This window comes from Eschrichtius robustus, chromosome 8 (genome assembly GCF_028021215.1).
Source record: "Eschrichtius robustus isolate mEscRob2 chromosome 8, mEscRob2.pri, whole genome shotgun sequence".
NCBI lineage: Eukaryota > Metazoa > Chordata > Mammalia > Artiodactyla > Eschrichtiidae > Eschrichtius > Eschrichtius robustus.
In genome coordinates this window covers 125318661-125333408 of record NC_090831.1, presented here as the reverse complement: position 1 = coordinate 125333408, position 14748 = coordinate 125318661, and the positions used below count along the sequence as shown (strand labels likewise).

At 37.9% G+C, this 14748-nt stretch overlaps 1 protein-coding gene across 17 annotated transcripts in view; it reads left to right on the top strand.

The window, feature by feature from the left end:
• KMT2C (lysine methyltransferase 2C) overlaps nt 1–14748 on the top strand; it is a 275662-nt gene that overhangs the window by 199651 nt on the left and 61263 nt on the right. For all 17 annotated transcript variants that reach the window (XR_011074736.1, XM_068549742.1, XM_068549731.1 and 14 more), the window contains 4 exons: nt 5729–5857; nt 7264–7383; nt 10004–10134; nt 14390–14570. Coding sequence is in view for 16 of the 17 variants with exons in the window: in XM_068549742.1 (XP_068405843.1) it covers nt 5729–5857; nt 7264–7383; nt 10004–10134; nt 14390–14570 (561 nt within the window). In the remaining variant the exon portion in view is untranslated. The remainder of the gene's footprint in view (nt 1–5728; nt 5858–7263; nt 7384–10003; nt 10135–14389; nt 14571–14748) is intronic.

The following is a 14748-nucleotide window of genomic DNA, read 5'->3' as shown; positions in this document are numbered from 1 at the left end:
TAAAGAGTTGAGTGAGCCACTCGATTATCTGAGGGAAGAGACAACGGGAAAGACCCTGGGTGGGATGTGCCTATACGTTTGCTGAACATCGTGGAGAACAGTGTGTCCAGCACAGTGAGCCAAGGGATAAAGGCCTGTGATGAGATCAGAGATGTGAGGAGAGGTGGGGTGACTCAGTAGGTCCTGTAGTGTAGGACCATAAAGGTGATGCTTAAGGCATTTACTGTAAATGGAATGGCAGGTTGTTGGAGGTATCTGATGAGAACAGTGGCAAAATCTAACTTACATTTTAAAAGGTACACTCTGCTGTGATGTAAACAGACTTTTAAGCCCAAGAGTTGTAGCAGGTAGCTCAGGCAGGAGGCTCTTGCAGTGGTCCAGGTGAGAGATGATGGTGGCTTAGAATGGGTCTGTGTGTGCTCCTGTTATTTTATCAACTAATCCTCACATTTCTTTCGCAGTAGTGTGTTTTTGGGTCTATGTGGTTGGAGAAAAGCTTTCTGATGCTTATGTATAACTCGTTTTCAAGTACCGTTGAACAGAAGTTCATTTTGAAGTTTTAAGTGATTTGAGGCTTGTGAAGAAGTAGTCTGTGTATCTGGGAGGAATTGACCTGGTTACCATCAGCCGAAGTACAGTGAAGAATTGCAGTTTCTGAGGATATCAGAAAATGCCTGAAAAATGGTTCCATAGTCCCTTAAATCTGAGAAATGCTGCATTTCACAAAATTTGAAAGGTTTCTTGGTAGTACACACTAATTCCCAAAGTATGAAATTATAGAGGGAATAAATGTTTGTTGATGTTTGTTTAAAAACAAAACATCAATAGGAAGACCTGAGAAGGTTTTCCCTATGACTACCGTTCTGTAAAACAACAGTGTGAGAAATGGTGGATATTTCTACAGCTGTACAGTTTCCAAATTGAGGCTGCCAGCAGGGATATCCCCATAAAAGTAATACTGTCCATCATATTATACGCATAATACGTACGTAATTTTAGATTCCACAGGACTCGACAAAGTCCAAATGAACTTGTGATGCTCCTGAAATATTGCAGCAATACTCACCTTTTTGGGGGTTGTTTTTGTTCATTTTTAAACTCTTCTGATAAACGTTTCTTAAGGAAAATAAGTCATAAACAATCACCTTAGTGTATCAGAAACAAACTTGTGCAATAAAAGCAGGCTCATGGGGTCTGGATAGCCTGTTAGTGCAAAAAAACCCAAATCTAAAGAAAATAAAACTGCTCTCTGTGTCTCAAGAGTGGGAGCGCAGGGGGGGAAAAAAAAAGGGGGAACACAGGGACTTCCCTGGTGGCGCAGTGGTTCAGAATCCACCTGCCAGTTCAGGGGACACGGGTTCTATCCCTGCTCCGGGAAGATCGCACATGCCGCGGAGCAACTAGGCCCGTGCAACACAACTACTGAGCCTGCGCTCTAGAGCCCATGAGCCACAACTGCTGAGCCTGCGTGTCACAACTACTGAAGCCCGTGCACCTAGAGCCCATGCTCCGCAACAAGAGAAGCCACCACAATGAGAAACCCCGCGCACTGCAACGAAGAGTAGCCCCCACTCGCTGCAACTAGAGAAAGCCCGTGCGCAGCAACGAAGACCCAGTGCCCACAAAAATAAATAAATAGATTTATTTAAAAAAAAAAAAAAAAACGAGTGGGAGCACAGTGCTTCCCTCTCAGTTGCTGCCCCCCCCCCACCACCACCACCGTGGACCCTCACAGCATGGTGGGGACATCGGGAGGTGGGGAGTGGGACCGCGCCCAGGCTGTGGCAGGCAGGGTGTGGGGCAGATTGAGAGGAAGCAGCCAGGTGGGTCAGTTATCACCTCCTGCGATTTGTTAACGGTCATTTCCTCAACGCTTTAAATTTTGTTTTTGGGCAAGTAATATATTCACATGTTTTAAAACTGCACAAGAATAAGGGTGTTTCTCTTTTCCCTGTCCTGCCAGCTCACTCCTCCAGCGGCAGCCGTTCTTTGTGTCCTTCCAGAGGTGTTTGGTTCATGTACAAGCACATGGATATATATTTTGTGTTCCTTTTGTCTTACTGTTCTTGCTTTTATGTTATTCTTCATTTTTCATGGCCTCATTTTTCATATTCCTTTGTATGGATGTAAGTAACTCAGTTCCCCAAACTGATAAGACCTTTAGGGGTTTTGTTTGTTTGTGTTTTCAGTCTTTTATTGTGTGTTTCCTGAGGTTTCATGTATTCCTCCTTGTTTCTCTCCCTCATTTTTGGTGGACATACCTTCTGTTGTGTCTTGAGAGAGAATGCATGGAAGGTAAATTTGAGAGGTTATGTACTTCTGAAAATGTACCCTCCCACCTGACTGATCTTTTCCAGGTTGGAATTCAATTTTCCTTCAGCATTTTGAAGTCATTGATCCAGTGTCTTTTAGTTCCTGGTATATAGGGAACTTGATACCTTTTATATGATGCCATTCTCTCTGGAAGCTCTTGGGATTTTAGGAAATTCTTTGTCTGCAGTGTTCTGAAATTTGATGAAGATATGTCTATTTCAGTCTGTTATGGATGTTTTTCCTTTCTTTTGTTGGGCACTGAGTGGTCCCTTTCGTCTGCCATCTCATACCCCTCAGTGTTAGGAAATGTTCTTGAAACCGTTGGTTCTTCCCCTCGGTGCCCCCTCTTCTTTTTCTTGACCCTGCTATTCAGATGTGAAACCCACTCAGCCCATTCTCCCTGTCTTTTCTCTCCTCCTTTCCAGCTCAGGTCTTTGCATTTTACTCTAAAGTAAATTTTTTATTTTATTTTTCTATCCCTCTACTGATTTTCATTTTTGTTTTGTTTTCAAATATCATGGATTAATTTCCAAGAGCTTTCTTTCCTTCCTTTGCATGTTCCTTTTCATAGCATCCTGTTCTTGCCTCATGAATGTTTTGTCTTACCTGTTGGAGGATTAAAAAATTGTTTCCAATGTTTTCTTTTTCCTGCATAGTCTTTCAATTCCCAGTTGCATTTTGTGGTCTGAGGTCTCTATCTTTCATGTGATAGATAATCCTTGGTTGTCCGTGTGTGATTAAAAGTGGTGACTGGAAAAATAAATTAATAATTTTTTTAAAAAATAAGGAATGAGTGATTAAAAATGATGAAAATCTTCGGGTTTGTGGGTGGTATTTGTTGACTAAGCTTTTGTGATCTGTGCTCACTATTTGGAAAATCCCCTAGTGTCAGTACCTTTAGACAATTTTCTTGGACTGGTCAGGTTTGGTTTCCCAGAAGAATCTTCCTGTCTCCTGCTTGGACAGTAGAGGTTTAGCTGCTGGCTTTCTGGGAGTTTAGTGGGCAAAGGCCCCAGGGGAGAGAGCGCCAGCATTTAACATGCCTGTAGTCACTTAGTCCTGTTTTCAGTCCATGACCCCAGTGTTGAGTTTGAGTGTCTGAGTCCCAAATCCTGTGAGTGTGAATGGCGGCCTCCCAGTGTGTGAAGCTGGGAAGGTCGTAGGGATTATGGCTTCCGTAGTTAATACGAATATAAAACTCTCTTTGCTTTAGCTGCCTCCCACCCATTTCCAAAGGTACCTGGCTCTGCCAGTTCTTCAACCTTTTGAGGTTTGTGATAAAATTGGATTTTTTTCTTGGTTCCTTCCACTTTCAACTGAGAATTTGCATTTCCTGAGTCAGTTATTATTCATCTCTCTGCTTTCTCCTTCCAAAATTGTGGCTTTTCTTTTTTCCTGTTTTTTCTGTCTTTGTGGATTTATCTTTTAAAAATAGATTGCTTTACTGTATATAGGGTTTTGGGAGAGTGAAATTAGATACATGAATTTAGTCTACCATCTTAAACGTAAATTCCCTTTCATATATTTCAGTGGGTTTATTTTAAGGTAAATAATTGCTGGTTTGTTACCTTTGGTGTTTGCTAAGTTTCAGTAAATAAATAAATAGATAAAATTTTCATGGTTTAATCTTAGCTGTAGAAAGCAGTTATCAGATTGTTACAGAATTGACCTTAAACATTGACCTAATATTATTGAAAACAAATAACAGTGCTCGTGGTATTATAGAAATATGCATAATACTTAAAAGATTGAAGAAAAGTGTTAACAATTTATTGTTAAATGTATTTGATAACTTTTTTTCCCCTAAGGCACAGCGTAAAGCATATACAGCTTGAAAAGTTTTGATTACCATGGTTTTAAAACAGCATTCTTCTCTAAGAACTGAGCTTTTGTATGCATTACTTAGTTTCATTGTTTACTTCATTTGGTGAAAAATTTGTTGAACACCTATTACGTACCATGCTAAGGATGCAGCTGTTAATAAGAGTCTTAGATAAGGAGAATATAGTCTAGCAAGGAAACAGACATTAAAAGAACCAATTAAAATGAAGCATAATGTTAACGTACAGGAGCATGTATAACTGTGGGAATTCCCTAAGAAAGTGATGGTTATAATAAATCCTGAGGGCTCCCCTGGTGGCGCAGTGGTTAAGAATCCACCTGCCAATGCAGGGGACACGGGTTCGAGCCCTGGTCCGGGAAGATCCCACATGCCACCGAGCAGCTAAGCCCGTGAGCCACAACTACTGAGCCTGCGCTCTAGAGCCCACGAGCCACAACTACTGAGCCCTTGCACCACAACTACTGAAGCCCACGTGCCTAGAGCCCGTGCTCCACAACAAGAGAAGCCACCACAATGAGAAGCCCGCGCACCGCAATGAAGAGTAGCCCCTACTCGCCGCAGCTAGAGAAAGCCTGCGCGCAGCAACAAAGACCCAACGCAGCCAAAAAAAAAAAAAAAAAAAAAATCCTGAAAGATGGGTAGGTGGAAGGTGGCAGAGGTGGGGAGGCAGTGGAGAGAGAGGGAGCTTGATGTGCTCAGGGAGCTGAACGTAGCTTGCATGGTGGGAGTGAGGTAAAGCTGGGGAGTTCACAGGACACTGTTACAATGGGCCTTACGATTTGAATTTCATTTTGAGGCCACTGGGAAGACATTAAAGGATTTTTGAGCAGAAAATTGATACTTTTCAATTGATAAATTGATATTTATAGAAACATCATTTAGGCTGCAATTTAAAGAACTGATTGGAGAGGAAGTTAAGCATGGAGGCAAGGAAGAACAGGAGGGGAGGGAATGCAGTAAGTCACGATTGGACTGAGGTGGTAGTTGAGAGAAATAAAATGCCCTTGGGAGATATTGAGGAGTCCTGATTGAAGGAGAAAAGAAATTAGGAATTGTCAAGGCGGTCTCCTAGGAACCTGGCTCCTGTATGGTACGTTTCCATGTCTTCATGATGATAGGTAAATCCTGGGAAAGGGAGAAGGTTCATCTTAAATTAGTAGTTCAATTTTGTATATAAAGTTTTCAGTAACTAGGTAATATCTAATTACAGATGAGTTGGAGCTCAAGAGAGTTCTAGGCTAGAGAGACAGCCTTGGGGTCCTGGGCCTGAAGACATAATTAAAAGCAAGGGCATGATAGGTTAAGTGCAGATTGAATTGTAATTGTCTTTGGCAGCATTCTCTGTGTGTTTCCCCTTCCCTGATTCTTATGTTTCATTTCCTGAGAACATGGCACTAATTAGCATGAGTTCTGCAGCCCTTAGGGGGCCTTTTCTGTCTCTATACTTTCCCTGTCAACCGGGATGCATGATTAGAATGGCTCGGCAGCCACTTTGCTTTGTATTTCCTGTTACATAGGAATTGTGTATTTGATAGCTTTTTCAATTTTATCTGTACGTTTACTTTTTTCCAGAAGGAGAACTTATGGATTGTGATGCAAAATCAGAATCTAGTCCTGAACGGGAAGCTGTGGATGATGAAACTAAGGGAGTAGAAGGAACAGAGGGTGTCAAAAAGAGAAAAAGGAAACCATACAGACCAGGTATAGTGCCTGAGCTAGACATCTTAGTATAATCAAAACTTATTTATATTTTAAGAAAAATATAATATTGAGGGCTTCCAATATAATGAAATAATCAGGATGAAATATAACTTCTTAAGAACTCTCTAAGCTGAAACTTGGAGAGTTTTTTAGGCTGCGCTGTGCGGCCTGCGGAGCTCAGTTCTCCGACCAGGGATCGAACCTGGGCCCTGCTGCATTGGGAGCGCAGGGTCTTAACCACTGGACTGCTCGGGAAGTCCCCAGAACTTGTAGGCTTTTTTAGGCAGTTATTAATGTCTGTTTACCAGTGAATGAGGTAGTATATTGAATCAGTTCAATCTTTATTCTTCTGATTGTTTATATTTTATCGATAAGAGTGATCTAAATACCTTTTGATGCGTAAGGAAGAACTTTGTGTTTGTTTTCTGCTAGACCTTAAAAGGTAACCTTCCTTACAGATGAGCCACATTTATAACAGGGGCCTAGTTTAGCTTCGTCCAAATCACTGTATGAAAAATGATTTCATTTCTTCATGATTATGAGGCTTATAAGTGCGCTTACTTTTTTAGACACTGCCAAATTCCTTCCAGGAACTTATAGTTAAATGTTGGGTTTTTTTTGTTTTTTCTTTTTCTGCCTTACATGGAAGTCATCCATGTAAGGGACCCATTTGAGGGGCCCATTAGGTCACAAAGTATATTGTTAGACAACTATCATATGACAGAAGCTGTTAGTGTTACTATGTGTCAGGCACTATTCTCAGCACTTACATCTATTTATTTAGTGCTTATCACATGTGTATAGGAGATACTATACATTATCCCTTTTTCACCAGTGAGGTAACTGAACCAATGAAAAGTTAAATAACCTGCCCAAAGTCTAGTAGTAACCAGAATTACACAGTTTGACTCTAGATTTCCGTGCTCTTACTACAGAGCTCATGTCTAAGAACTTTAGGAGTAACTAGACACATTAGCCCAGAAGTCATGTTGATTTTTGTTTGGATCATCTAGTTTAGTTTGTATCTTGTATCTGTTCTCCCTCAGCTAACATACAAATAATTTGAATGATGATCTATGAGTTACTAACATTAAGGGAACAAGCATAATTTACTATAATGTTTACCCTGACATCGTTTGGGAGAAGAAATACATGCAGTCTTCTGTACTTTAATGAGTTTGTATTCCTATTTGGTTAGTAATGAGGTAACAATAACTTTGATCTCTTTTATTTGCTTATTTCCAAACTCTTGTATTTTGCATTAAAATGAGATTATTGATTTAAGTTAACCCATGTTGAATTTGGGAAATGCCCCACTGTTTAAGCAATTGCACCCTACTTACTGTGGAATTACAGGGAGAAATTAGTAGTTATTTACAAGGTTACCTAATTTCTGTTTTGGATAGGTATTGGTGGATTTATGGTACGACAAAGAAGTCGAACTGGGCAAGGAAAAACCAAAAGATCTGTGATCAGAAAAGATTCCTCAGGCTCCATTTCTGAGCAGTTACCTAGCAGAGATGATGGTATGATACTGATTTTGTTTGATTTAACCCTCTTATCTTGATATCCCCATTGAAAAGAACTACCCTAAATAATGTTACAATGACAACCTTATTGCTTCTTAGTGATGAAAGGATTTGAGTGCCTGTAAAGTTCATATCTGCAATATAGAAATCAGGTTTGATAAGAAAATTATTTAAATCCAATCAGTTATGTTGCTTTGAGATTACTTTAACAAGGTTTCCCCCACCCCCCCTTACCCTCTCTTATGTTAAATATAAACAGTTTAGGGACTGAATCACATAGTTATGTCTGGTACTTTCTGGCCATCTCACAAAAGGCCTTTCTTTGCCTGCATGAGCTGCTTGGCATAAAATTGGAAACTTTTTAGACTATGTAGTTGAAAGTGACAGCGTATCCCAATAATTTATAACTTGTATAGTGTTTTAGAAATATATCTTCCAATTATTAGTCTGTCATTGTTACTTAGAGTTTCAAAGAAAGCTAAATCATTGCTTAAGTCATAGCTTAAGAATTGGTCCTAATGAAGACTTTGCAGTCAGTATGGTCATGATCTGTACACTTCCTGTATTTTAAATATTTTATATAGACTCTGAAGAGAAAAGGTGTTTTTATCATATTCTTTGAATAGAGTTCTTTTATTACTATGTGATAGGGTTTTGGCCTGTGAATGAATTTCAGAAAAATTGCTGCACATTTTTAAAAGGAAGCACCATAATGGTTTTAAAGAAGTTTCTAATATGACTTAACATGGCTGTAATAAGCCCCAGTTAAGAAATGTGATATGTTCAATGAAACTATTTTTTTGTTTTCCATCTTTGTCTCTATTTTGTCTTCTATGTAATTTTAGTTTTATCATTTAGTTCAGTATTTTTCACTTGTGTCATCCAGTGTCATCCACTGAGTTTTTAATTTATTATGCATTTATCCTTTTCTAAACTACTTTTTTGATATTTTAACACTTTGTAGCTTCTTTTTACAGCTTATTCCTCTCAGTTTCAGTTGATTTAGAATATAATATTTCTAAAACCTTTGCATATCTGATTCTACTCTGTATCTCCTGGCCCTGTCTCCTAGTGCCTCATTTCGTTGTGTTTATGGTGTGAGATAGATACATATACATTAAACAGCAACAAAACTTCTTTTAAACTGTGAGCTCATATTCTTTAGAACATTCTCTGAACTTTTTGAGGACTGAAGTGAAGGTTGGTTACTTCAGAGAATATTTGTTGCCAGGAACATGAGGTGCTACTCCCCTAGGACTCCTTTAAGCTAAATTCTTAGCTTGAAGTTTTTTGGTCCACCTATGTTATATAAATTCAGATTTCTTACATATCAGGGCTGTAATGAGTTTATGAACTCTCAGGGAAGATTTTCATTTTTTGGCCTTTCTACCCAGCACCTTATTCAGTGACAAGATGACAAGCAGTTTTCTTTGCTGTCAGGTTAGGGAGGTGGTGGTGAGTGATGTGTGGAGGACCAGGGGAACGGGAGGGTGTGTTTCTTGTTAAACCAGCCCTGGTGTGGAGTCCTTCAGGGTCCCACCTTTATACCAGGCAGCTTCTGGTTAACCTCTGCACCTTGGGAAGAGGCTGTAGGCTTTGTCTTCTATTCCCCATTCCTCATATAAGGCTCTGAAAACTGGAGTTCAAGGTCACTAGATTTTAGCAGAATTTCAGAGAGGTTTATTTAGTTCTTTGCTTATTTCTGTGGTTCCTATTTTACCTTAATTTTTGGTCTTGGAGAATTCTTTATTTTCTGTTTCGATTACTGCTGTATTTTTAAAAAAATGTTTATCTACTATGTTTAGTGGTTTTCAGTCCACCTATGTAGTCTGGCACCAAAAGTGCCCACATTGGTTTTCAGAAGGCGTGTGCCTTTTGCCTGAAGTATGTGAGAGTATCATTTGATTGCTTGCTTACCTGCTTTAAGTGGTGTACTTGTTTCTTTGCTAATTTCATAGTCCAACATTTTGGACTTTTGATTTTAAATTTGAGCATTCATAGCATATTTATGATCATATTCATAGACAGTCATATATTATCACAATATGTATGTACTCCAGATACCTAATTTGCAGTAAATCCCTGAGCTTGGAATTGCTGGATTGAAGGACACACATTTTTAAAAAGACTTTTGTTAGATAGTCCCAATAAACTTTAGCAAAAGGTTGTACCTGCTAAATTCCCTTTAGTAGTGTTCGAGTAGCCATTTATCCATACTCATTTAGCATTGAGTATGTATTTTCCTTTTTTTAATCTTTAACAAAATGTCAACATTAAAAAAATCAAGTTTCTGCTTTGTGAATAAGAATATACTCATTAAGAAACAATGGGAAGCATGCTGATAATAAGTAGACATGAAATGAATTTTTTTATGATACTTAAAAATTAATAAACTTACTTTGAGGTCTTTTCATGAAAAAGCTCATTTGTCAAGTCATTATGCTGTGTACCTTAAACTTAGTTGTATGTCAGTTATATCTCAATAAAACTGAAAGAAAAAGGAAAAAGCTTGTTTATGTGGAACTGTGCGTATGTTGGTAAGTTATAAAATTACTTTTGGTGGGCTTATCTGAAAATCCTAAATACCACATATTTATAAATGTGACTATTGTTTCAGGCTGGAGTGAGCAGTTACCAGATACTCTAGTTGATGAATCTGTTTCTGTCACTGAAAACACTGAAAAAATAAAGAAGAGATACCGAAAAAGGAAAAATAAGCTTGAAGAAATTTTCCCTGCCTATTTACAAGTAATATTTTGCTTTATATTATATATTTGTTAATGAAAGAAACGTAAAGTGATGTATCGAGTTTTGAAAAATAGTTTTGTTGTTTTTGTACATGTTTTAATCAGTCATCGTAAATGCCATTTTGTGCCTTCCAGAAGCCCTTAAAAATTACATTTATCTTCTTTGTGCTTTGATACTTTTTACAAAGTTCTTTTTTTAATCCCAGTTTTTCATTTATAAATTTCATAAGACACACAAGAACTCTCTGGCTGGGAAAAGCTCATTCTTCCAAACCAGTCATGCCTGTGTGCTCTGCAAACGCAAGTCTGGTGGACAGCTTCCTTTGCTAGTACAGGTTACAGTAATTATGTTCACTGAATGATGATGGGTTTTTAGCCGCCAGAATTATAGCTTTTTTTTTTTTTTTTTTTTTTTTAATTTTATTTATTTATTTATGGCTGTGTTGGGTCTTCGTTTCTGTGCGAGGGCTTTCCCCAGTTGCGGCGAGCGGGGGCCACTCCTCATCGCGGTGCGCGGGCCTCTCACCATCGCGGCCTCTCTTGTTGCGGAGCACAGGCTCCAGACGCGCAGGCTCAGTAGTTGTGGCTCACAGGCCCAGTTGCTCCGCGGCATGTGGGATCTTCCCAGACCAGGGCTCGAACCCGTGTCCCCTGCATTGGCAGGCAGATTCTCAACCACTGCGCCACCAGGGAAGCCCCAGAATTATAGCTTTAATAATATTTACCACTTTTAGAGGCCTAGTGAACCAAAGGTTTAGGCTAAATTGTTTTTGTTTTCTAAAATATACATCAGGAAAATATCCCTCGATGTGAAGAAGTTGTTTGATAGATGTAAATAGAAGTCCTTCTAGTTCATCTTGTAAACATTAAGTCACGGAAGAGTTCAAGGCCATGTGGCCCATTGGAAAGAGCCTCACATCAGAAATAGGACTGAGCTGTAATGGCTGGCTCAGCCATAGCTCATTCTAGGTCCTTGAGCATGTTATTCATCCTTCCTTGGCCTCTCTTCCTTCATGTGTAGAAATTGAATTGGATCAGACTGTCATTGAGTGTCCATCTGATCTGTCCCTCCCACACAGCTGTGGCCAGCATAGATAGCTCTTCATTGCTTGAGTTGTAATGTTTTTTTTTTTTTAACCTTAATTTTCCAATTAGCTATTACTAATTTAATTGGTTTTAAAATGCATTTCCTTTCAATTAACATACAGCTTCCTCAATTTTTTTTTAGTAATTAGAAGTATAAAATTCAAATACTCATCTGAGTAAAATGTCTTCTTATTTATTAAATAAGACTTTAAAGCATAAGTACCTTAAGTATATAATAATATTTATGAGTGTGAATTTTTGTTAGACAACTAACATCATAAAGGCAGTGTCCATTTTAAAGAGTTCAGTCTTTAAAGTCAGAGTCCTGGGTTTGAATGCCACTCTGCTACCAGTTAGCTATGTGATTTTGTTTTATTTAACATCTCTGTGCCCCAGTTTTCTCATCTATAAAACTGTGGTAATACCTACTGTACAGAAATGTTGAGAGATGAAATAAGAATTGTGGATGTAAAGTGCTTATTAACTCTGCACCTTACATTTTATGTATCTTTAATAAATGTTTTATTTTCCCCTTATTCCCTTCACATACCCATTCATTCTAGCTTTGTACCTTTTAAAAATATATAACAGTAATTTTATTGTTCAGGAAATAGAACCATTTATTGTTTAGATTATATTTAATTGCATCCTTTGTGTTGTCTCCTATGCCCTTCACCTCCCATCTTAATAGTCCTTCCTGGGAGTATTAAGTAGATGGCATGCCCTCCTCCTCCTCCTGTTGATCGTTCCGTAAAGTGTAATGTACATTTAGGAAGCTTTCTTTAGCTTTTTTTTTTTTTTTAATTTTTATGGCTGTGTTGGGTCTTCGTTTCTGTGCGAGGGCTTTCTCTAGTTACGGCAAGTGGGGGCCACTCTTCATTGCAGTGCGCGGGCCTCTCACCATCGCGGCCTCTCTTGTTGCGGAGCACAGGCTCCAGACGCGCAGGCTCAGTAATTGTGGCTCACGGGCCCAGCTGCTCCGCGGCATGTGGGATCTTCCCAGACCAGGGCTCGAACCCATGTCCCCCTGCATTGGCAGGCAGATTCTCAACCACTGCGCCACCAGGGAAACCCCTCTTTAGCTTTTTAATGAAAGTATTGATATGAAAACTGACCATTTCATACTTTTGCAAAAGAGCCTTTAAAAATAGTGGATCTGATTTCCTGATTACTGCTGTAATCTAAATCTGTTGATCTGGATTGTTTATTTTGGTGTACAGGTGTAATTCCCCTGTTGTACATCAGTAATATATAGCTTTTTTTGATGTGCAGGAACGTTTTGTGATAGTACTATTTCTTGGACATCTTGTGATAGCAATTGTATTTTTTTTCGCCGTTGTTCAGGGGTGGGGTGGGGCATACATAATACATAGTGATGAAAACCCGCCAGGGATTCAGTAACAGTGTTTTTTTCTAGCTTTTCTTTATTAATCACAACAGTGTCAAGATAAACTATAAATAACTGTATAATCCACCCAGTAGAAATAGTTACCTGGCCTATTAAGAGCTGGTGGTACCACATGGCCATAGGAACCCCTGTAGCAGACCTGAAGTCTCCAGGTTCTGGTCATCACTGAACATTAAGTCACAAACCAGGTGGAGCCACTCCCTTATGTTAACTGCAGGAAACAAAAAGCCACCGAAGTAGTAAGAATGTAACAGTTTTTGATAAATACCACTAAATTCATCATGGGTCATATTAAGGAAAAATTCTTGCTAATTGGTGGTCTCAGATTTCTCAAATTTATACTGAAGGCATTAAATAAATGATCTATAAAGTTCTAAGATGCTTTCCTAATGATAAAAGCATTGCTAGTATAAGAAACAAATCATCTCCTGCCCAGTGCTCTATCTTTGTGGGTTTTCAAATTTCTTTTTCATAGTGAAACAACTTCATTTTAAAAAAGTGAAAATTTCAAATCAAATATTCATCACTTCTACCAGACTTCACATACCTCCTCCCTTATCCCTTTTCAAAAGTTAACAGCTTGGTGTTTATCCTTTCAGAACTTTTAAAATAGTTTATTTTTGCATAGTCTTGGTTTGTATTTTATGTTTTGCTGGACATATCACTCAACTTGCTTTCTTTTAATATTTTAGAGCTGCTTTTTTTTGACAGCATAGTTCTATATCCTTTTTAAAAACTGATGTATTTTATAGTATGGATATCTATAATTTATTTAGTCATATGCTTTTTGACAGACATTGAGTCTGTTTTCTCTTTTTGGTATTACTAAAAAATGCTGCAGTGAACCTTTTTTTGTGTATGTGTCTTTGGCAAAACGGTATTAAATGTTGGTAGTTACTGCAAAATTGCCCTCCACCAAGAATCCCCTTTCCAGACAGACCACATTAAATAGAGTTCTGGGGTTGAAGTAAGTGAAGGGGGTCCCCAGTGCTTCCTTTTGTTCTCTTTATTGACACTTGAGAAGTTTAGGGGAGATCTAGAGCTGTAAGGGAGCCTAGCTTGAAAGAGTGGTCTCTACAGTAGAGCAAGCATATTGAAATGGAGGAAAGTTAATATGAGTAAATGGATAAAAAGCCAAAGCCTTTAATAGCCGTACATTTTGTACACATAGTTTGTTTAAAATGACTATAAAAACGCTCTTTCAGATTTATAGCATGGGACGTCTTTCATGTGGTTGTATGCATCAGTATGAGAATACTAAATCTATCTGAAGTACATAAACATTAAAGCTGTAGATCAAACCCTTGTGCTTTCCTCTGTAGATAATCTATAAATATTAATAATATTCATGAAGTTTTAGTTTTTCTTATAATATGAATTAAGGTGCCATAGTATTATAAATGTATCCATTTTTAAATTTAATTGTAATCTAATCTGGGAGTATCGAATTATTATACTGCAGTTGGTAGAAACATATTTGACAGAATTGTGTGGTTTTATTTGCATAATTTTATTTGATTCTTGTAAAAAAAAAAAAAAAACGAAAACCCTTATTTTTAAAATTCCGGTCAATTCTTTACATAAAAGAATTGACAGGCTGTCTCTATAATTATTTATATATTTCTATATTCAGTTTTTATATTGTTAAATACTAAGCTTTTCTGTTATTTCTGCCTTCTTATCAAAATGGCGACAGAATCATCTGTTCTCATTTTAGAATTTTGTAAGTCAATTGTTCTCATATGTGCTTATCTTTATCTAGGAAGCTTTCTTTGGAAAAGATCTTCTAGATACAACTAGACAAAACAAACTAAGTTTAGATAATCTATCAGAAGATACAGCTCAGCTTTCTTACAAAACAAACATGAACACAAATTTCTTGGATCCTTCCTTAGATCCACTACTTAGTTCATCCTCAACGCCGGCAAAACCTGGAACTCACGGTATGTGAAATCAGTGACAAACTTTTCTTTATCGAATTACATTCATCTTCCTTTTAATCAAACCTTTGAAATGCTTTAGTTTGGCCTCATATGCATTTTAAAAATTAACTTTATTGAAGTACCAGGTGTATAAGATTTATCAAATAAGTTTATCTGTGTAACAACCACTAAATCAATT